We start from the raw sequence: 24,369 nt of genomic DNA, 5'->3' as shown, positions 1-24,369 counted from the left end.
GGAAGGGAATCTATGTGAGCAAATTGTTGCCATTTTCAGTTTCCTGACATTTCACAAAACCAAACCAAACAATAGGAATTGATGCATATCATTAGAATATTAATGTGTAAGGATTGTATTGCCAATTCTTTTGCCTCCCCATGTGTCATATAAAGTACTGGTATAGTCAAACATTACAAGTAAAGAGTAGTAAAAATGAATGCTCAAAATGTGGTTAGACCTTTTTACTGCATCGTATTTTTATTCCATATTTTATTCCTTCCTGTTGATGGAAATGTGATTTAGTTAAGAATCTGATTTTGTCAGTGGTACCAATTGGCATAATTAATTGACACCAAATTTGCAAAATGCCCTCGTGAATGCAGACAAAATGTGTTATTTACAGATTAAGTAAAGAACAGATGCCTGTTTCTCATGCAAAATTCCTTTCTGGAGCTGTCAGAAAAAAAACATTTTGAGACTGAGTGAGTTTTGGCAGATGGTATTACAATTGAAATAAAAGGAGAATAATCTATGACCTTCATACATATTTCCTTGTCATTTAAAATGCCAGGGGATTTCTAATATAATATTTAAAGTTTGCAATGACTCAATTTGTGTCCCCATAAATATAACTAATAGCATTGTGTAAAGATAAATGTTAATCCAAAAAGTTCAGAGGGTGGTTATACGTAACTAAAGAAGTCTTATCTATTGTGCAAGTTAAACAAATAAAAATTGATTTTACATTGTATGTTTAGACTAATACAAAAAAATCAATGAATGAATTACATGAAGATTCTAATCTCTAATCTAGTAGTGTCAGTCTAGGTTATTTAATATTTTAATCACTGTCAGATCTGTTTTATTTGTCATAGCTATCTAATATTTTGATACCATGTCTTCATCAGAGTATCTGAACGCCTAATGCAAAATTATGGCCACTGTCCACAACTGTTGAACGTGTTACTGAAAGCTATAACAGTTGCTGAAATGGTAGCAAATAGTTTATGAGCTGCCTTGCGCAGGATGCTGCAATCTGGTTGCATACCAGTGCGGTGGTCATGAGGAACAGAAAAAAATGTAAAATTTGCCATACTGAATCTGGCTATTTATCCATTTTATCTTAGGTCCTGTCTCTAATAGTGGCCAGTACCTGATGCTTCTGAGCAATTTAATATTCAGCCCCAGCCATAATAAATACACCTATCCAAACATGCAGACCATCAGTTTATTCCTTAAAACATGAGATTTGATTAACCATCTGGTTACTACTGTTGGTTATATATTTCTCTTATACATTTTTAATAATAAGACTGTACTACTACTATATACTATATGGCCCCTTTGCATCTCAAGAAACAATGGCTGGCGGCAGTGGTGAGGATCTATGGGCAGTGTTTGAGTCTGCAGCTTCTGTCATGGCTTATCCGTCCAATATTGGATTCGCACAGTTGCTTGCAATAACTGCATGTCACTCTGTTTCCGAATTCCTGAGTCTTAGAGATTTTCCTTCTAAGACAAAGTTTTTTTGCATGGCTTGCACATACGCTACTGAAAGATGATGTGCCCCGTCGTAGCAATCGTCGCCAGATATTTCAATCTGATGATGTAGAATACCAGGATTTCAGATCAATGTTGAATTTTTTCATGGCATTTTTCCATGTATCCTAGAATCTTAGCTTTGGTCTTCCTCTTATTGTCAGCCCACTTGACAGTTCACCGAAGACATTTCTTTGAGAAGACATTCATCACCCATTCTTCTCACATGACCAAGCCATCGTCTTCTGCTGTTGAGGATAGCTCTGAGGCTGGGTATGCCAGATCTTGACAGGACATCTACATTTGAAATTTTATCTTGCCAGTTGATTTTCATAATTCTGCAGAGGCAGCAAAGATGGAAGCTGTTCAGCTTTTTCTCCTGGTTCAAGTAGATGGTCCATACCACAGAACCATATAGCAGGATACTCAATACACATCTGGTAGATTAGTTTCTTTGTTTTAACTGTCAGCTTAGAATTGGTCCATGCTCGTTTTGTAAGCCTGGCAAAAATAGTAGCTGTCTTACTGATTTGGATGTTCAGTTCTTCATCCATGGATAGGTTTGTGGTGACAGTAGATCCAAGGTAACAGAATTGTTGAACCACATCTGATGGGCAGTTATCCAGAATGACATTAGGTTACTGAGGTATATCTTGAGTGAATACAACAGTTTTCTTTGTTCTTATATCGAGGGAAAACAACTTGCGGTTCTAGACAGAGAATTCATCAGTGACTGTAGCATCTCTTCATTATGAGCAACGAGAGCTGCGTCATCTGTGAAGAGGAGTTCCCTAATGAGGACTTTCTTCACCTTAGTTTTGGCCTTGAGTCTTGCCAGGTTGTAGAGAAAGACATCTAATATTGTGTGGAGAAATACATCACTGCATGAGTTTTGAAATGCACAATTTAACAGAACTGAGAAGAATATGCCTAAAAGGTTAGGAGCAAGAACAAACCCTTGTTTGACTCCAATGTTCATGGAAACGGTTCCAATGTAGATCCATCATATTGCACTGTTGCTTTCATGGATTCGTGAAAGGAAGTTATGAGCCCCCATTAGGCAGCCAATCTTGGTTAATACTCTTTATAGTCCTGATCTACAAACTGTGTCAAACACCTTTATTAAGTCCACAAATAAGACTCTAGTATTTCATTAACTGATCTGAAATATAGTCCTGTAACTTTTTGTGAAGAATTCCCCAGGAAAGGAAACAAAGGGGAAACGTATTGTGCTAAATGACATTTTGAAAAACTGTGTGGGGACTTTAGAGATAAGGATAGAGAAGGTATCATATTGTATATAGGGTTTTCTGAGTTTGGTAGAAAAGTGATTTGGTTATTTACAAACGTGCATTAACAAAATGAGATGAATTTGGATATATATCATTAGAGCCATGCATGGACCCAAACTTTGCTTCCACATCCAATCCATGATCCACAAACATGGTTCATGGATATCTGCACGTTTATAGGGCTTTATAAGCAAGCTGCAGATGGGACTACCTCCCGAGTATTACAATGTACAGTCAACCCTCACTTTACGCATCTTCATGTTGCAAGAAACTCACTTTAATGTGAGTTTCACCCAACTTTAAGATGCATGACTGTCAGCCTGCCTAACTTCCCATAGCTGCAGGTAGCTAGGCAAGCTAAGAGCCCCTTCCCTCTGCCTTCCCAGAGCAGAGCTAAACACTACTCTGGGAAGGTAGGGGGAAGGCTTTTAGCTCACCTAGCTGCCTGCTGCTGCAGGCAGCCAGGCAGGCTGAAACCCCCTTCCCAGAGTGGTGCTGCTCTCACGCTGATAGAAGTGCGCCCCTTCCCCCTGCCCGGAAGGTAGGGAGAAGGTTTTTAGCCCCACTAGCTGCCCACTGCTGCAGGCAACTGGGGAACTAAAACCCCCTTGCCGGCCCCCTGTGGCTCCAGCTCAGCCCCAACCCATATGGGCAGCTTCCAGCCCCAACCCACACATGGAGCTCCCAGCCCCTGGCACACCACAGGCCTGCATGGGGCTTGGACTCCAGCCCCCAGCGCAGCACAAAGGACTCAGGCCTCAGCCCACTGGTCACCACCCCCCATGGACCCTGCTTCAACCTCTGCAGACCCAGCTCCAACCCCAGCACACACTGAACTCCACCCTCCCGCCCCCCCCCGCACAGCCCTAACCCACCCCAGGCTCACAAGGAGCAAGGGAAGTCAGCAAGTACCTTTGATCCCATCAACCTCCCACTGTGGAGAAGGCATAGAAGCTTGAATTACGATACATCAACTCCAGCTACATAATTAATATAAAAACAAAAAGCAGTCAAGTAGCACTTTAAAGACTAGCAAAATAGTTTATTAGGTGAGCTTTCGTGGGACAGACCCACTTCTTCAGACCATAGCCAGACCAGAACAGACTCAATATTTAACGCACAGAGAACCAAAAACAGTAAGCAAGGAGGACAAATCAGAAAAAGATAATCAAGGTGAGCACCCCTCCACTCTCTGATTTGCTCACCTTGATTATCTTTTTCTGATTTGTCCTCCTTGCTTACTGTTTTTGGTTCTCTGTGCATTAAATATTGAGTCTGTTCTGGTCTGGCTATGGTCTGAAGAAGTGGGTCTGTCCCACGAAAGCTCACCTAATAAACTATTTTGCTAGTCTTTGAAGTGCTGCTTGACTGCTTTTTTGTTTTGATAGTGTATAGACTAGCATGGCTTCCTCTCTGTTATAATTAATATAATTAGCCTAGCTGTTGTTCAGCAAAATTCAGAGTCCTCTCCCTGGAAGAAGAGAGACTGTTTTAGGATCAAGGATTTCATAAAACTGATGGGGATCATTCTGGAGCTGGTAGAGATTTCGCATGCCCTTCTAACAAGAGTGCAGAACACTATTGTGACTCACAGGGTATGTGAGAGAGAAGGACCATCTATGTACCATGGTAAGAGCGAGTGGATTCCATGCCACTGACTCTGGTACAGTCTGCCAAGCATCTGTTGAGTCGAGTACTGATGTTAGTGTCAGAACTGACTTTTTCTATGCCACTGACAGATTAGGCAGCATGAGAATTGCTTTGTCTGGCTATTCCTGGCACTCCATTAGTTTAGGAAGGTTCCACTGTAGTGACTACTTGACACCCTCCGCACTATGTGAGTGGTTGCAGACTAATCATTATTGTCAGCACTGTTTTCTGAACCTTTTCCAATTCAGGATGCAGAATTGAAGTTGCCCTTTTATTTGGTACTGTCTCCAGTGCCGATGACTTGCTTATGCACACTGCATCTATGAGAGTGGTACTGGCTTCAGCTTAGTACCAGTGTCAGTTCTGGTACTAAGCAAGAGTGCAAGGCTCTTATCAGTGCTTAATGCACAAGCCGCTTTACCTTTGTCAATGCCAGTGCACCCTGCATTTTGGACCATGGATGAGGCTGGACATTTATTTGCCCCTCAGTCTGTGGATTTTTTGAAAGGTTCCACAGAGTCATTCTCAGAGACATCTTCTTCCTCCTCCCCCTGGCCATCTTAATGTCATTACTAGAATGGCAAGAAAGGGGTCCTTGTCCCAGTTCCTGTTGGCCACCAATGCCACACCTCTGCCCACAGTGGCCTTCTTGCAGCTGCTGGGATATTGCATAGTTGGCAAGATCCCAATCGTTGGCTCAAGCCAGCGTAAGGTTATCTGTTCCCCCTCTCCTCCTAAACTGCAGATGCTGCAGCTTCACCTCCTGCTGAACTAGGTCAGCCTGAACCACTGTTACAGGCACTGGAATTAGCAGTGCTGAGGGTGCTGCCACACCCCATGATTTGAAATAGTTTCAGAGATATAGCAGGTTCACATATTGGTTCAATGGCTGTCAGCACCCCCCACTATACAAATTGCTCTAGGCCCCCTGTACAAGCCCAAGAGAAGATTCCAATGGTTCTACTTATGTTAGCCTCTTTCTTACCAGATGACTCTGTACTGCCAGATTCTGCCCTTTCCCCTGCCCACCCCCTGCAGCCGTACCTGAGGAATTTAATACATTGGACCTTCTGAGGTAGGTTGCTTTGGCCTAGGTATTCAGGCTGAGTTTTTTCAGGAGATCCTCTTTATGGGAAGAGTGGCTTTCCCCAAAAATAAATGATCTTGGATCTGCAAACACTGTAGGGAACATCTCAGCATATTTTCACCTGCAGTGAGGTATACTGACAAGACATACCATGTGCCTCTTTCCAATGTTGAGTGCTTCTACACCTTTCTGGTGTCCAACTCGCATTTCTTGTAGTGGCAGCTAATGAGAGGGTAACACAGGAGATATAAGTCAAAAGAAAAGGGGTAGCAGTACACAGCAGCCTTATTTTGAAAAAAGCTATTCTGGAAGAGCTCTTCTGAAATGGCTTATTTCAAAATAACGCTGATACACACAAAAAATGCATTTTGAAATAACACTTAGCTTTTTTGAAATACGGCATCTACACATGTAAGCTATGTGTGCACTTGCATTCCTCTTTGGAAAGAGGCATGCTAATGAAGGAAATAGAAAATGCAAATGAGGCGCTGATTTACATATTTGGCACCTCATTTGCATAATCTCTTCTCAAAAGAGCTTCTTTTGAAAGAAATGTAGACAGGGCTCTTTTGAAAACAAACCCCATCTTTGGACGAACACTTCTTCTTGAAACAAAATAGGAAGAAAGGTTCTTTCAAAGTTGGGGTTGCCAAAATCCTCCAGGTCAGAGTTTAAGGCTTTTATTATCCAAAGTCATTGCATTGAAATCTGTTAGTTACTACAGTCCACTTTGGACATGGTGATTCTTTTCTCTAGACTTATGGCCTCTGCTGTGACTATGAGATGTGATTTTTGATTGCAGAGCTCAGGTATGTCTTCCGTAAGTCCAACAGAGAGCTGAAGAATTAACCTTTGACTATCAAGTTTTTTTTTCAGAGCAAACTGACAAAATGTTACATTCCGTAAAGAATTCTTGACCCACATTGCATTCATTCACGGGGGGGTGGGTGATCCACTTACTGGCAATCTTGGAGTTCCGGTATCTGATGCAAGGGAAGCCAAATGTTCAGGATTTCTCACAGGCATCATTCATATTTTCTCCACTTGCGAAAGAAGCAGTTCACTAATACAGTGCTGACTGCCCTTCTGGTTACTCTGATCTCCTGTGCCAAAGGACAGCACTTCTTGTTTGTGTTGTGTCTTCAAAAAGAGTAAGTGAACTGTTGGAGACCCCCACACACATATATCCAGTTTAAAAAAAAAAACGTTCCTAAGACTGCAACCAAAACTTCTGTCTGATGTAGTTTCCTTGAATCAGACAAAATACTTACTTATATTCTTTCCTAAGCCACATTCAAACACAGAGAAGCTCTTTCTTTTATTGGATGTGAGAATGTCCTTGCCATTTGATTGGGAGAGAACTAAACAATTTTGTTAATCTCTTGTTTTTGTGTCCAGTGCAGATCAGATGCCAGGTTGGGTGGTTTCCTCATGAACTATGTCCATCTGGATAACTTCCTTTTTTTCACAATGGTATATGAAGTCGCTCAAGCCACATCCCCACAAAGGGCTCATTCAACTGGTGTCCAGCTGACATCAGTGGTCTTTCTTAACTAAGTTTCAATATTCAACATTTGCATGGTTGTTACATAGCCATCCGTATGCACTTTTACCAAACACTGTACAGTTATGGCTCCCTCTAGACTGGATGCAAGTTCTGAGAAGGCAGTTCTGTGGAGAAAGTGAATATAGAAAAATTATTTACCTTTTCCCATAATACAAGAACTAGGAGACACCAAATGAAATTGATGGGTAGTACGTTCAAAACTAATAAAAGGAAATTTTTTTTCACACAGCGCACAGTCAACCTGTGGAACTCCTTGCCCAAGGAGGCTGTGAAGGCCAGGACTCTATTAGGGTTTAAAAAAGAGCTTGATAAATTTTTGCAGGTTAGGTCCATAAATGGCTATTAGCCAGGGATAAAGTATGGTGCCCTGGCCTTCAGAACAAGGGCAGGAGATGGATGGCAGGAGATAAATCACTTGATCATTGTCTTCTGTTCTCCTTCTCTGGGGCACCTGGCATTGGCCACCGTCGGCAGATGGGATGCTGGGCTGGATGGACCTTTGGTATGACCCAGTATGGCCATTCTTATGTTCTTATGTTCATTCTTTAACAAGAGTCCAAGCTTACTTCCTATTACTTATATTTTAGGTGAATAAAATATGCACATGCAACCACACACAGATGAAGAGATAATTCCTGACTATATAGTATCTGTTGTTCTTTGAGATGTGGGTGCAGCCATTCCATTATCCATCATCTATCCCTCTCCAATCTGCTCTGTATTTCAACTATTGGCATTTAGTGTGAAGGAACTGAGAGGGGTCAGAATAGTACTGCCCTTAAATAACCAAAGGATGGCCTAAGGAGCCAGAACATGGCAGATGCCTGCCCTACAGTTACTGCTAAGTAAAGTTTTCTTTGGTTTTGGTGTGCTAGGCCTACATGCACCTGAGTGAAATACAGCTCTGAGCTGATATCTCAGAGAACTATCACCACAGGTAAATAATTTTTTTATTATAGCAACTGTGGGAGGAAACAAAAACTGGTAGATTAGATTAAATATTACTAATTTCTGAGACTGAATGGCAAAAGATGTAGATAATTTAAGACATTATGCATTGAAGTGAGAAATATGCAAGGAAAAAAATGGCTGTCAAGTCAGTGTCCCAGATTAAATACATTTAATAGATCTGAAATATATTTAAGAAATCTGAAATATATTTACGCTGCCTACTCAGGCATTGAATGTTTCTGCTGCGCGGGAAAAAAAGTTACGTGTAACATTATATCCATAGGAATAAATAGTGAAATAGTTTGTAGTTGCAGACAGGATCTGGAATGCGATGACAGTCTGTATGTGGGATGTTGACATGAAGATGGCAGTTGGAGAACAGTTATTTTGGTGTTTGGTTTGAATTGGGTAAACATGATTTTCACTGAGAGTTGGTGTGGGGTTTTCAAGCAAGGAGTTTGTAAGAGTCTGAGAATTTGAAGTAAGAAGAAGCTTTCTTTGTGATTGAAGGGGCTATGTCCTAATATCTATGTGACAAGTTGCTGAAACAGTGAGAGTTTTAACCTTAAATTTTTGATGCAGTTCATTTCTTTCATCTCTTTTGTTTTGTACAGTGAAGTTGTGATCAATTATCTGCATTTTCCAATTTTAAATACTAGCAGCATTTGAAAACCTGGGCAGGTTTCTCAAACTGTTAGATCAGAGGGCTATAGCAAACTGAACATAAGGCATTCAAAAGTTACATTGACAGCTAGAGGACTTCTCTGACTTGTGTTGAACAATTGTCTGAATGCACGGTCTCTGATACGTTTTGCTGAGGTTTGTAAAATTATCTTTCCAAATGGCAACAGCACCATTATTGTATTTGTTTCATATAATCTCTCGAGTAGTCAGTGTGAACATCCAGTTCTCTTGGATGTTTGTAGTATCAATTGAACATTGAAACTTAGATGACTAACTAATATTCAGGAAGGACCTTTATGGAAACTTTAAATGTGCCTAATTCAAGTTGGACTACAGTACATGCTTCTTGTTCTATTTGTTAACATAACATGAAGGAGAGACTTGTCCAGGATGCAGTCAGAGTATGAAAACATGAACTGAATAGGGAATGGGGAAAGACGAGTAGAGTCGAACCAACACAAAATGAGCAAACGGATCGGAGAAGGGAAAAACTCACTAGTATCGGGAAGGTCTGGAGCAAAGGTTTGACAAGGAGTTCTAATTTGTGTGACTGGCTTTTTCCATAGCAAGTGACCCAAGCTGGCATTGAATTTTATAGCTGCATAGGGGTAATATTTTTTGCCAGGGTGAATTCTTCTTGAACAATTTCTTCCGTTTGCTAGACACTAAAATTGCTTTCAGTAGCAGCAGGCCTTTTTTTCTTTTTCAACCTCGTCTTACTGTGTCTGATGTCAGGAAAATCCCAGTGTTCTTTTGCTCAGAAGTTCTCATTTCTCTCCTGACATATATATCTAATAGGGCAGTAATGTTGTTCTAAAAGCTGTGGAGGGCTTTTTTGTCTCTCCCCAATGTGGCATACAGGAAGTACTACATGAACTACAACGAGTCCTTCCTTTGGGTGACAGAAATAGATCTTCATCTCAGTAACTTTCTTTCTTTCTATCCCCAGGAATCTGCAATGAAGTTGTTAAGAATAGATGTGAAAGGCAGCATTTTTTCCCATAGCAGATGTAGCATCAGGATTGTTAGCATATGTAGCCTGCAAAGAGTTCATACTTCCATCAGATAATAAAATGACCTGCTTGTATGCAAATGAAAGCTGTTTTATCTCTTTACTTTTAAAACCTGTGATTTTCTGTTCATACTTGAGTGTTTTTAACTAACACATTTGAATGAAGGTGACTCATTCTATATTTAAAAACTTGGCGCAAGTGCATCATGAGCAAAGTCCCTAATAGTATCCTGTAGTTTGGGTTCTTTTAGTAACTAACAGTTACTACTGTGCTGCTAACTGGATTCTATTTTTCTGCCAGTGAATGAAATGTACAATTTACACTGGGCATATACTCTATACATACCACTTATGATCACAAAAAGAGGGATTTCTGTGTCAGTACTTAATATCTGTATTGTTCAAACCCAACGATAGAATATTACTGGTTTTCACCTGTCAGGTTTTTTTTTTTTTTTTTACAAATTTTCTTGAATCAATAGCTGCACGAGATCATATGATGATATCTACTCCAAATGCTGAAGGTGAAATATTATATTCATTTTAAAAAAGACAAGCAACATGGAACTAAATTTTCCTGTTACCCAGGATAACCCCACTGAAGGTAGTGATGTTTCAGAAACGTAAAAGAGTATTTCATTAATGCAAAAATCTTCGGCACAATGTTGTGTTTTCTGTGATGCTGCTGGTTGCAGAATTTATGTGAATTTTATAAAACTCTGTACCCATTGTTGCGAAAGGAAAATTGGAAAGCACAAAGTAAGTTAGTCATCTTCCCAACTCAGATTACTGTTGTGAGAAGTAGCCTCTTCCATTTGTGTTATTATAATGTCCCTTTATAAATGTTTACTGCGTGCTTCTCATCCCAGATAATCAGCATCAGACACAGTGAACCAAATAATGAAAAGTAACTGCAGTGCACACATCCTCAGTTATTCAAATGTCTAGCTTGCTATTTTGTGAAACATGAAAGTATTGCCTTCATGTAATCTTTCAGTTCCACAGTGAAGACTGAATACATGCCACTCTTTAATGACAGGAAAAATAATTATGAGACTGCTTAAAGCCAATGTAGCAGAAGATTCTTCTAACAGCAGCTATGCAGTAAACTATGCTCTGCTAACCTTATCTAGCAAACTTCAGCCAGCTGCTTAGAGTTTGTGTTCGGGCAATTCCATTTAGCTGGTCGATGTAGAATTTTAATTAAACATAGCTCTCAGGCTACGTCTTAAATGGAAGAATGAAATTAGTTCATACCTTTATGTAATGTTTCTATCTATTGTTATGGCACACAGAGGTGATTTTTATATTCCTTTTTTTCCAAAGTAATGACTATAGTATTATGTAAGATAATTAGTGGTTACCATCCATGTAAAAAAATAACGCGGCTTCCATAATATGCTTTATTTATTGAATTTTTATGGAATTTTTACATGAGAATATGAGATCATCCGTCTGACTATCAGTAGTTAAGCTAGTTCACAAATACTGTTTTGAAGCATTCCATTAGAAAAACATGGATTGAAAGGCTAATAACATCAAATTATTTTTGTATATTACCAGAAAATACCATCACTTTATATAGGTTCTTTAGGTATAATCTTAAGAGAGTATAACCCTAAAAAGAAAAGGGATGCTAACAATTCCAGCAAAACATGCACCGCAGTAAAGTTTTAAAAAATTCGACAAATGGAAGAAACCAAAAGACAAATCATTGAACATTTATAATTATACAACTATACGCACACTTACACACGCTATATATTTATATAAATATTAGCTACTTGTTTAAATTGCTCCCTCATAGAGAGTAACTTTATAATAATTGAGTTAATGCAATAAACTGAAATAGGAAAGACTCATGGGTGAAAGTAAAATAAATTGTGTTTTTATGTTAGTAAGACAAATTCCTTGTATTGTATTCCAGGTCAGCAGGAGCTTTTTGAAGCAAAGCAGTGCACCTTCATAGCAAGATATAAATACGAGTTGTATTGATTGTAGTGAGAGTAAAATTTGCCTCTGTACAAATGGTCAGTGCAGGCTCCATGCCCACAGTGTCCATTATGGTCACCACTTGCCACATGTGGCAAACAGGACAATGCAGTGTGGCGATTCAGGCTCTGGAGCTGCATGTGGTTCTTGGAGCCTTTAAATACGAGTCCTCCTAGAGCTCCACATGAGTGCCGCCTGGCCGCACACATGCCCCGACCCGGTGGCAGAAGCACAGTGTGGCTCCAGTGGCTACAGCCCCAGTGGTGGCCCCAGCTGCTCCTCTGCCCCTGGCAGTGGCCCCACCCACTCCTCTAGACCCAATGGCAGTTCCAGATGCTCCTCCAGACCCTGTGGCCCCAGCAGTGGCATGAGCCCCAGCAGGGTCTCCGGCCCTGGCAGCTCTGGTGACTTGCCAACATTAATTTAGAGCAGGGTGGGGAGGGCATTTATTCAAGGATGAGCTTGGAGGAGCATGGCTGGGCGTGGGGGGGCACTGTGACGAATTTTCAAATGTAATAACCACAAGTGCAGCAGTCTTCATGTGTGGCAATCTATGTAGTGTGGGCCCAAGTTCAATGGGGGAGGGTTAGCTCAGTGGTTCACACATTGGCCTGCCAAACCCCAGGTTGTGACTTCAATTTTTGAGGAGGCCATTTGGCGTCTCAGGCAAATAGATTATTAAAAATAATTGTCAGGGATGGTGCTGTTAAGAGGGCAGGGAACTGGACCCAATGACCGTCCAGTTCTATGACATAAGTATATCTTCATATGTTATATTATTAAGACCAGTGCCAGAATGCAAAGGACTCTGTAAAACCTGCAAATGATTTTCTATGATCAGTCTCTCTAACTGAATTGTTTTAAAGTTTTGGAGAGGTGTTTGGACTGGATAATCCCAGGACTTTTCCTGTCAATAAACTTATTTATTTAGATAAATTATTTAGCATTTGTGCATTTGCTACTGCAAGTTTCAAAGACACCTAAAATTTGTTCAAATTCAGAATGCTACATAAGACTTCAATTTACTACAGAAATATTTGATTTTGAACATAACATTTTGTAATTAACAGAAAAATTTAGACCAAGAATATTAAGAGGGACAGGCTTTGAGCTGTAATTACTCATGTGTGGAGTTCGTGTTTGGGTTAAATACCATCTGTCAGTCTTCACAGGAGAATTATTTGTTCTTTATAGCTTCAGGGGCATTCAAAGCAGAAACTCCCGTGCCGGACAGTGTGACAGGAAGACCTGCCCTAGGAGTGCTGCTGCCAGGAATTCTGCCTATCCATTGAGATGGCACAGCAGTCTAAACAGGTTCAGTCAGAGCAGAACCACTCTTTATTATTTCAGAGGTGTATCTTTGAGAGGTATCCAGCAGAGAATATTTTTAAAAGCTGTTCCTGTCTGCAGCTCTTCCAAGTTCACTTTCTCACTTAAATCTTTTTTTCCTGTCAGCCTTTTACAGCACATCAAGTGCCAACTAGCACAAAATAGCTGTGAAACAAAGGGCTAAGTTTAAGTCATCCAGGTGGACAAGGCTCACTGATGGGTGGGCAAAGGAGGCAATTGCCCAGGGCCCAGTGATTCAAAGGGGCCTGGGGCTCCAGACATTACTGCCACCACTGGATCAGAGGTGGCAGCTGAAGCTCTAGACCCTTTCAATCACTGCCACAGTGCAGTGCCAAGGACTAGCTGGTGGGGGCCGTGGGAAGAAGTGGCATAGCACGCTCCTGGCAGCCATGAAGACCAGCTGCTCCAGCCCTGCCCCTTCTGCTTGATACTCCATTCCTTCTAAGAGTGCACAACCAGCCCCTACACACACTGTGCCCATTAAGGCTGCCACACCCCTCTATGAACCACATCCTAGGCCAATGGTTTAGACTGTGAATGAATTATGATGGTTTTATGTAACTTAGACTTACACCAGGGCTGTTGATTAATTATAGTTGATTCATGTGATTAACTCAAAATAATTACTTGTGATTAAAAGAATTAAACAGTTTTAATCATGCTGTTAAAAATAGAGTATCAATTAATTTAACTATTTTGGATGTTTTCTCTAAATTTTCAAGTACACTGATTTCAGGTGCAAATAAATCTAAAGTGTATAGTGCTCACTTTATTTTATTATTTTGATTACAAATATTTGCACTATAAAATGATAACAAAGAAATAGTTTTCCAATTCACCTCATACAAGTATTATAGTGCAATTTCTTTATTGTGAATCTGCAATTTACAAATATAGATTTTTTGGGGCAGAGATAACTTCTCGCAAAAACAAAACCATGTTGAACTTTTGAGCCTGCAAGTCCACTCTGTCCTGCTTCTTGTGCAGGCAGTTTGTTTATATCACAGATAATGCTGACTGCTTCTTATTTACAATGTTACCTGAAAGTGAGAACAGGTGTTTGCATGGCATTATAGTAACTGGTATTGCAGGGTAATTTGCATGCCACATATGTTGAATTGTTATCTTCACCTTCAAGCTTTGGCTTCCATTCTAGAGGACATACTTAAATGCTAACGACTCTTATTAAAAATGTATTAATTAAATTTGTAGCTGAAGTCTCTGGGCTATAGTTGTATGTCTATGGCCATGTCCACACTAGCCCCAAACTTCGAAATGGCCATGCAAATGGCCATTTCAAAGTTTACTAATGAAGCGCTGAAATGCATATTCAGCGCTTCATTAGCATGCGGGCGGCCACGGCGCTTCGAAATTGATGCGCCTCGCCGCTGCACGGCTTGTCCCGACGGGGCTCCTTTTCGAACGGACCCCACCTACTTCGAAGTCCCCTTATTCCCATCTGCTCACAGGAATAAGGGGACTTTGAAGTAGGCGGGGTCCTTTTGAAAAGGAGCCCCGTTGGGACGAGCCGCGCGGTGGTGAGGTGCATCAATTTCGAAGTGCCGCAGCCGCCCGCATGCTAATGAAGCGCTGAATATTCATTTCAGCGCTTCATTAGTAAACTTCGAAATGGCCATTTGTATGGCCATTTCAAAGTTTGGGGCTAGTGTAGACGTAGCCTATATATCATACAATAGCTACTTGAAGCCTAGAGAGACATATAAATAAATAAATACAACTATACGCTTTAGTTACCTTCAGAAGAAAAATCCTGACATATTGCTGTGCAGTAAGATGGCATGTGATTTGCAGCTATTGCTGGTTCGCATAGCTGTCTGTAGAATAAAAGAGTAGCTCAATTAAAATGCATTATTTTGGTAACTGACTGAGCGTTCTAGCTTGGCATGCCAGTTTTCAGGTCACTACTATACTTGCTGCTATCATGATGTACGTCTAAAACTTGGCATTGGATTTGAGCACTATATCCACTTTGCTATCCAGCATCCAATACAAACCTACTGTTTCAGTATCAGAAATCTTGACATTCTGTACTGTATTTACTGAGAGAAATAACTCTTTGTTTTTCAGAGCTTCCATATGGCTGGGAGAAAATTGATGATCCCATTTATGGCACTTATTATGTTGAGTAAGTTCCCAACTTCAATATTAATTTGCTGTTAATATTTCATAACCTGATATTAATATCCTGTGCAGTGTTTGACTTGGAAAGGTATGTGCATAATTATTTTCCCCTTTAACTTCAGTTAATACAGGAATTATCAGACTCCCAGTTCAGTTCCAGTGACTGAGCAATTTCAGTATCCCTAAGAGAGGTTAGTCTGTCACTTCTTTTGAGCCCTGACCTCACCTTGTGTAATCCAGAAATATTTGGGTGTGGTTGAGGGGGATATTTAAAACAAATCTATTTTATTTTCTGTTTTACAAATTTTAGACCTGCATCATACAAGTTGCAGTTCCTTGCCAGTCCAAGGACAGAAACATTTTTACTTCCTAAAGATACTTTACTCAGGTTGCATCTACACTAGAGAGTTTTTTGTCAACAAAACTCATGGAGCATCTACACACAAAATGTGTTTTGTTGACAATCTGTTGACAAAACTCGGTACTTCCACCAACAGCGTTCTGCCTCTCCGTGATGAGGAATAACGCCTTTACAAAAAAAGCTGAGTACATACTCCGGGGGGACCTCTGTCGACAGAAGGAGCTTCTGGTTCACCTGATTGCCCTGTTTGCTGAACATCTGGTTGGCCCTTCTGTTGTGAGAGTGGCCAGGTAGTCAGGCTGGTCTCTGTCGACAGAGCGGATCACTCTTGCAATCTGCTTTTGTGTGTGGACATGATCTGTTGAAAGAAGTTTTGCCACAAGATCTCTTCCAACAGTAGCTTCTGCTGACAGATCACTGTAGTGTAGATGCAGCATCAGTAGGCTTGCTTTATTTTAAGTCTAGAGTCACGTTAGTTGCATGAGTGCAGCTGTATCTTATATGACCTTTTTTTACACTCACTTAAGGCTTGGGGCTTTTGTATCTAAGGGAACAGTTAGAAAAGAAGAATGTAAGTTTTCATTATTTTCATGGTTTGCTTGCATATTTCCAGGAAAATGTAGTAGGCATACAAAACAGAGAGGAGATTCCTTCTTCTTCTGTTTAGTATAAGTCTTTGTACAGTTGGGTAAAACAGGTTATTATACAAAAGAATAGGTGTCATTTGTTAGTCTATTTAACTAGAGCCTACATAAAATACCCAAGAATTATGAGAGGTGTAAACGCTTTTCCTCTGCCTTTTATCTTTTATATCCATTGACACTTGTGCAGACTGAGTCTGACAGGCAATAAAATCATACCTAATCAGAATGACAACATTTTATTCTCTCTGTACAAGTGTCATTGACCACACAAGGTATAAAGCAGTGAAGAATCAAGCTCAGACACTTAACTCACTTTCCCCTGATCACAGCCCAACAGACAGTGAATTGAGTGCAAAGACAGAGATATTTGTTTCCTAGATTTTTTTTCTGCAGATGTATGTATTCTGTAGAGAAGATCTTGCAAAAGAAGGTTTGCAAAGAAAAACCTGACCTCAGATCTTTACACTGACAGCCTCACTTTGTTTTCTGCATTACTCAGTGCAATTTACAGTGCTTTATAATTTGCATGTCACATTCTCCTCTGATACTCTGTGATCTCTTGATTCCATACCAACATTACTTCTATAGTGGCTCATTTTGGAGAGATAACTACTATAGTGTTTTCCTCATTCAAAACTGCAGTGGAGAGGCATGTTACCATCAGTCTGGGCAGGTTAATTGCAAAATACCTTTGAGATCACCTGAGAATTTAGGAACCAAGTTTATAGGGTTGCTTTTTCACAGCTGAGAAAAGAGCCACCCTATCTGGGCTTCCATCCCTGTGCCTCCAGACCTTCCAAAACAAAACCAGAAACGTAATAGTCATTTGTGGATTAGGTTACTAGTGGTTAGTGCATCTAGTGCTTTACACACCCTGGTGGGCCAGGTCCTCCTCTACTCAGAGGTGTGGTTGGGTGATTTGAGTCTCTCCTGCAATGACCAGTAGCAGGGGAGCCCGGCCCTATCCACTCCACCAGGCTCCAAATCAGGGCCCTAAGAGGATCCACAATACCTGGCTCCTCAAAGATGTTACACTCCCTCAGTCACTTCCTACTGCTGCTTTTCTCTCCCAGCTTTCAGTCACAGGTAAGTTGTAAAGAAAATCATAGAATCATAGAATCTTGGGGTTGAAAGGGACCTCAGGAGGTCATCGAGTTCAGGCCCCTGCCTAAAGCAGGATCAACCCCAACTAAATCATCCCAGCCAGGACTTTGTCAAGCCAGGATTTAAAAAGCTCTAGAGATGGAGATGCCAGCACCTCTCTTGGTAACACATTCCAATGATTCACCACCCTCTTGGTGAATTAGTTTTTTCTAATATCCAACCTACACCTCTCCTTTTGTGACGTTAAACCATCACTCCTTATAGAACAGCCTCTCTCCGTCCTTTTTAGAGCCTCCATTCAGGAAGTTGAAGGCTGCTATCAAATCACCCCTCACTCTTCTCTTCTGCAAACTAAATAAGCCCAGATCTCTCAGCCTCTTCTCATAGGTCATGTGCTCCAGCTCACTAATCATTTTTGTTGCCCTCCACTGGACCCACTCCAATGCATCCACATCCTTTCTATACTGGGGGGCCCCAAACTGGATGCAGTACTCCAGATGTGGTCTCACCAGTGCTGAATAGCAGGGAATAACTTCTCTAGAGCTGCTGGAAATGCTTCTCCTAATGCACCCCAATATGCCATTAGTCTTCTTGGCTACAAGGGCACCCTGTTGACTCATATCCAGCCTCTGTAACCCTAGGTCCTTTTCTACTGTACTGCTACTTAACCAGTCAGTCTCCAGCCTGTAACAATGCTTGGGATTCTTCCGTCCCAAGTGCAGGACTTTGCACTGTCCTTGTTGAAGCTCATCATATTACCTTTGGCCAAATCCTCACATTTATTTAGGTTACTCTGGACCTTATCCCTACCCTCCAATGTATCTACCTGTCCACCTACCTTAGTGCCATCCGCACATTTGCTGAGGGTGCAATCCATCCCCTCATCCAGGCTATTAATAAAGATGTTGAAAAATACCAGCCCCAGAACTGATCCCTGGGGCACTCCACTTGAAAATTAAAGGTAGCCAAATCATCAGCCCTAACAGCGGCATTAACCTCACTTCCCAGAGGAAGGCATTTCCAGTACCTTTGTCATGAGCTTTCAGGGTAAGTCTATCCACCTCTCTAGGCTTTCCCATCTGTACCAGGTGGCTCCCTTCTGAACCCCTTCTACAGTTGGAGTAGGCTCCGTTGGGGTGTGGGGTGGAGATCACTTGTCCCAGAAGTGCCCTTTAGCTCCTTCTAGCCCAGAATAGAGTTTGTACACACAAAAACAAAAGTAATGCTTGGGTCACTGAACTGCTGACTCCTCCTCTCCCTGGTAAAGCAGCAGGAACTGCTCTGGGTCTCTGTATTCCACAGCTTGTCCTCTTCCCTCAGGTTAAGGAGCCATCAGCTCTGTCCCCAGACCTCAGGAACTCAACCTGCCAAAATCCTACCTACCTGAAGCAAACAGGGAGTAGATTGTTGAAGCCCTGTATATTATGAATAATGCCAAGAAGTTACCCCTCTGTCCTTATGTTTGTGTTTTTATAATATGCCTGGGTAGTAAATGATGGCATACATGTGTCTCTTTATAGCAATCCCCTTCACATCTCCCAGATATATATTTGTACAGCTGCACATCTTCTGCACAAGTGGCTGTGTATTTTAGAGATTAGCAAATGCAGTTCCTGTGGATTAAGCTGTCACTGAGATATCTCCACCATGCTAAATGCTGCCCAAACTGTTCTGGCAGTGGTAAAGCGTATGAAGTTCCATTACATAGTCAATAGAACCAAAATGGAGCACGTAGTTTCCTGCATTTTAAGCCCCTCCTCAATCAGGCAGACACAGGCTCCCAGCCCCAAATGTTGCAGTGCAGTTCTGTTTCTAGATTATTGCTGCCAAATTCACTCATCCCACTGACAAGATATAAGGGAGGGGAAGGATACATTAAAGGTGCACCATATTTTTTTAATAGTTAAGCTTTAATGGGATCTAGCACAGATTGGGAATAGCAGAATTGATGTTCATAGACTGGCATTAAAAGGGCAGCAGCACTAGCTCTATAAAGGTTTTTATAGTGAATATAAAGAGCTGTATTCTAATCTGCTGTCTACGCTCAACAATTTTGGAGTGAAAATTGTTTTGCATATTACATTATACAAAGTGACAGCGTTACACGATTCTTTATTACTAGCATTTAACAAATGACTTCATTTTTAACTAGATGAAATCACATTACAATCAGCTCTCTTAATTATGTCATAAAAGGGAGAAATCATGAAAACTTAGGTTATGAATCTTTGCATATTCAAATACAATCCAACTTTATAAGAAGCCCTTTAAAACTGTCAAGGAAAGAATATCCTACCCTGAAATTATTAGGACACCTGTATCTCTCTAAAATCAAGAGGGACAGTTTGTCAGTTGTGGTGATAAACCACCAAAGTAATCAGATTCAGCATAACACTTTTCAGCGGTCAGCCAAAAGTATTTGGATTCTTAGTACTCTGTTAAGTACAAAATGTCTTGTAATTTTCTCTAGAGCGGGGTGAGCAAACTTTTTACATCAGGCCCCACTTTTTGTCCCTACAATTAGCAGCCCTCCCCCCTCCCCCGCCCCTCCTGGATGGCCCTGTAAATGAGTAGTGAACTCCTGGAAGTGACACACTGCGCTCCCTCAGCAACAGTGGAGGTGGAGGTGACATAGAGAGGCAGCAGATAAATCAGGTTTCTAAATGCCACTTTCTCCTTTGAAAAACTTGACTTTTATTTTTAGTTCATTCAGGGAAGAGAGACCAGTAAAAAAAATGTATAAATCTCATTTTTTTAATCGATTGGACCGACAGGATCATTTCTCTGACCCTGGTACTAAACAGGAAGAGGTTAATAGTAATTGTGCTACTTTTGTAACTTACGCTGCTTCTTATGGTAAGGGATTCTCAGCAGCAATGAAACTTTAAAGAGAATGTGTTCCTCTTTCTTTATATCAAACTCTCAGAAGCTTTGAAGCTAGCGCAGCGTAGGGTGCCTCAAGGAATTATGTCTGAACATGACTTATAAAATACAATTAGTGTTTGTAAAGCAAAGCCCCTGATGGAGCTTGAGCACAGTGCCAGTGCTCAGGAGATCTCAGCACACTGCTAAAGGGGGACTTACTTTTCCTGCTGGCCCTGCCTGGTGGGAGCAAGGAGTGAGTAGCTGGCAGGTACTGATGCGGTCCAGCCTGGGAGCCGAGCTGTCTAATCTGCAGAGTGTGAAGCCTGGCTGTTTCTCTAGCCACATTGTCCCCCAGCCTCTCCCTGCTAGCAATTTTTAAAGGCATGGGACAGGCTGTGTGCAATAGGAAGCTTAGCCCACGTTTTCCTGAACACTCAGCTGCTGCTCACTTCCCTGCGGGAAAGTCATTAATCAAGCTGCTCTCCTGCAGCAAAGCCACACCCTCCTCCCAGGACAGATACCTGGCACAAGCTGCTGCCTCAGGCAAAAATAAGTATATAAAAGACCAAGAGACAGCTCTTGACTGAGCTCAGCATAACAGGAGAAGAGTGGCTCTGGGGAAGGCAATGGAGGCTGTGGGGGGGGGGCGCGGGGGCAACCCAATCATGCTGCGCTCCCCCTTACAAAATTTCACTCCCCCCTCACTGTCCACAGGCTTGCTTTGGAGTGTGAGGGCCCAGATGCTACTTCTCTTCTGTTTTACATAACTAAGGGTCAATTGGTGGATATACTTTCAATTCACCTTACTACTGGAGCACCAAACTCTTATACGCAGGGCATGGACATTTGTACTTATTATAGTAGGAGCAACTTTCTAAAGTGACTGGGTGAACTTTTGTGCAACCTTCTAACAGAGCCTTTGGTTTAATGATTTAAAACACTGGCAGCATCTATCATTCTTCCTTCTACAGAATTATAATGGTGTGCCGGCACTTTCTGCCAGTCTTTGTGGTTGATTAGCTACAACATTTAGCTTCAGCAAATATGTCCATTAATGCTTGTTTTGAATGCGGTGTCAGTATCTAGATGAAAAAAGTGGATGTCTTTTTAAGGAAAAATAAAGCAGAATTGAGGCCGCATTAGTTAAAAAAGCCTTTGCCAACTGCATTCCTGACCTAACTTCCCTACAAACATCAGCTTAGGTGCAACACTGTGACCCCTGCACACCAGGTTGTGTTAACCAAAGCAGAGAGCCAGGCCCAATCCTGTGGGACAAAAACCTCTGCTGTGTGATGAATGCAGGTTGGACTTATACTCCAGCCCTTCCTCATAGGCATCTTCCTCACCAGCATGGGGATGGCTTGCTCTGTAGCTACAGGCCTATCCTTTGGGAAAGACCAAAGACTCCACTAGTAGGCATAAGTCTGCCTCCTTCTTCATGGGCACCCAAAGGAAAGACGTGCTGTTGGAAATTCATAAGCTGGCTATGCTACCCCCAGTACAGACTCCACCTGATCAGGTACCAGCAAAAGTGGTAACAGTACTACTGGCATTGACCAAAGCAACACACAAATAAGTACTGAACCAAGTGCACGAAGAGGCCCATATGTCATGGACTTCTCTAGCTACAATAGGAGCCAATAACATCAACACCAGGGTCCCCAGTACTCAGCACCAGTGACTCCTCAGCATGGATGGCACCAGGAAATCTGGAACCGATGTTGGCATTATAGTTTTGTAGTGATAAAGAAAATGATGTAGAGGAGGGAATGTTCTGCTTGGATCATTCCTCGCCCTCCAGGTCTGATTCACCAACAGTACCCAGAAACAATACAACATGACTACATAGGGCCATGCCACTATGCCTGACCAACCCATGTATGGGTTTTCCCTTCCATTCCCAATACAATAAGCATAATGGGACCAATATGGGTGCCTTACAGGGCACACGTGTAAGTTCTACAAAGGTAAAAATTAAGACCACCTACAAAGAGCCACAGAACCATCAGAGAGCTGAAGAAACCAGAGAAGAACTGGATGAGACTCAACAAATGTCACCAGAACATAACTCCTCACCCTCACCAGATGAGTCAGTCATGCCCCATTAAGCCTCAGTGATGGATGAGCCAAAACATTTCCAAGATATATTTAAGAGAATGGCCCAGAGCCTAAATGTCACTTGGGAAGAGGTAACTGAGAACTAACATAAATTACTAAAGTACTCCACACAGCATCTACAACCAAAATGTCTCTTCCTATGAATGATGCACTGCTGGAACTAGAGGATACAGTCTGGCAAACTCCAACCACCATACCACCAACAGCTAAGAAGACTGACAGAAAGTACTGTCTCCCCAATAAAGATGCATGCATCCTATTTTTCCAACCCCACATGAACTCATTGGTGGTGGATGCTGTAAACCAGAGGGGTAAACAATCCCAGTTTAAAAATACACATGGCAAAGAACACATGGCAAAAACATCTTTCTAGAGATGCTGCATTGGCAACACTACAATTCTTTATGGCAAATTATGGAGCCCTTCTGGCAATGTGACATTACAATAATCATCAAAAACTGAATTCTTACATCACATACCTGAGACAAAGACAGAACAAATCACTACAAAAGCTCTACAAGCTGTGCTTGACACAGCAAACACAACAACCCATATAACAGCCACAATCATAGCAATGAGGAAAGCCTCCTAATTTCAAAACTTGGGAATACCACAAGAACTATAACAAAAGTGGAAGACCTCCCTTTCAATTGGGAAAAAAATTATTCTCAGCAAAAACAGAAAATGTAATGCTCAGTAAAGAACTCACAGGTAATGTTACAGAGGCTGGGAGTATGTACATGCCCAATAGCTGCAGAAGGTCCCAACTATGTAACAGAAACAGGGATAATCCAAACATCAGATTGACAACTCTAGACTTCACCCTGTGCCACAAAGATGTCACCCACAGAACCAGACTTCATCATCACAAGCACCATTGAACAAACCTCAATGTTGAGGATTATGTTAAGGGTCTGACTGACCTCCCACAACTTCTAGTGCAACATATATTACATACTCAAATTATTGGCCACTGTCTTCAACCATTTATTACACTAGATATCTTGGTACGGGAAATAATCAGGTCTGGATATACCATTTCCTTTACATCTGTTCCCCTTTCCCCACTCTCCCAACTTCCCTGTCCCTCTTCAGGGCCCCTTCACATGAACATCTCTTGAAAGAAGAAAGCAGTCAAGTCATTAAAGACTAACAAAATAATTAATGAGGTGATGAGCTTTCTTGGGACAGACCCACTTCTTGTGATTTGGAAGTTCTGTAGAAAGTAAAATGGCAAAATGAAACTATAACAGAGATAGAAAAAATGAAATTAAAACTGACAAATCAGCTGCATAAGACAGAAGGAGAGGGGGACAAAGAGGGGAAGCAGAGGAAGAAAATTGCCGACTCCAAGTGTCCATTAAGTTAAGTGACTTGCCTGAGATGAGTACAAATACCAAAGATGGGGAAGCTGTCTTTGTAATGCATAAGATACTTGCTAGCGGTATTAAAACCAAGCTGCAAATTGTTAAACTCAAGGAATAGCTGCAGCAAAATAGAGGCAGTAGTACCTGGCTGTTTGTTTATAGGGTGCCTGAGTTGGAACCGCTAGTAGTGGGCAGCCCCACTAGTGAAGTGTCCTAGGCCACAAGTCTCTTTTAGAAGCACAAGCAAAGAGCTGGATTTAAAGGGCCAGAGTAAGGGCCAAAAACCTTGTTAAGGCTATGGAGCCTAGGAAGAGCTAAAGAGCAAATGCACCCTGATGAACGAGGGGCTGAGTTCAGCTTGAGCCTGGGATTTGAAGACTTTTGTGTTTGTTTTGACCTTCAGTACTCCCAGAATGGATTCAGTTTTGATTATGTGAGTTGACCAGAGGACTGAGCCACTGAAGACCTACCAGGCAAGGCTAACAGTGTACAGGGAATGCCAGAGGCAGGAAAGGTCTGCAATACCACACCCAGCCTCTAAAGCTGTGTCTACATGTGAGTGCCCTTTCTAAAGGGCGAAAATCGAAGTTCGGTGGTTGAAATAGCGGCCGTTGAAAGGGAGCACCTGCTGCCATTTTTCAGATCAGCACTTCGATCCGCTC

At 41.5% G+C, this 24,369-nt stretch overlaps 1 protein-coding gene across 8 annotated transcripts in view; it reads left to right on the top strand.

The window, feature by feature from the left end:
- Positions 1–24,369, top strand: part of MAGI2 (membrane associated guanylate kinase, WW and PDZ domain containing 2) — a 1,201,350-nt gene that overhangs the window by 907,478 nt on the left and 269,503 nt on the right. For all 8 annotated transcript variants that reach the window (XM_075017288.1, XM_075017279.1, XM_075017302.1 and 5 more), the window contains exon 7: positions 15,195–15,252. In XM_075017288.1, coding sequence (XP_074873389.1) covers positions 15,195–15,252 — 58 coding nt within the window. The remainder of the gene's footprint in view (positions 1–15,194; positions 15,253–24,369) is intronic.

Source organism: Carettochelys insculpta, chromosome 1, assembly GCF_033958435.1.
Source record: "Carettochelys insculpta isolate YL-2023 chromosome 1, ASM3395843v1, whole genome shotgun sequence".
NCBI lineage: Eukaryota > Metazoa > Chordata > Testudines > Carettochelyidae > Carettochelys > Carettochelys insculpta.
The sequence above is the reverse complement of the archived record's forward strand: the minus strand, read 5'-3'. Positions and strand labels throughout refer to the sequence as shown.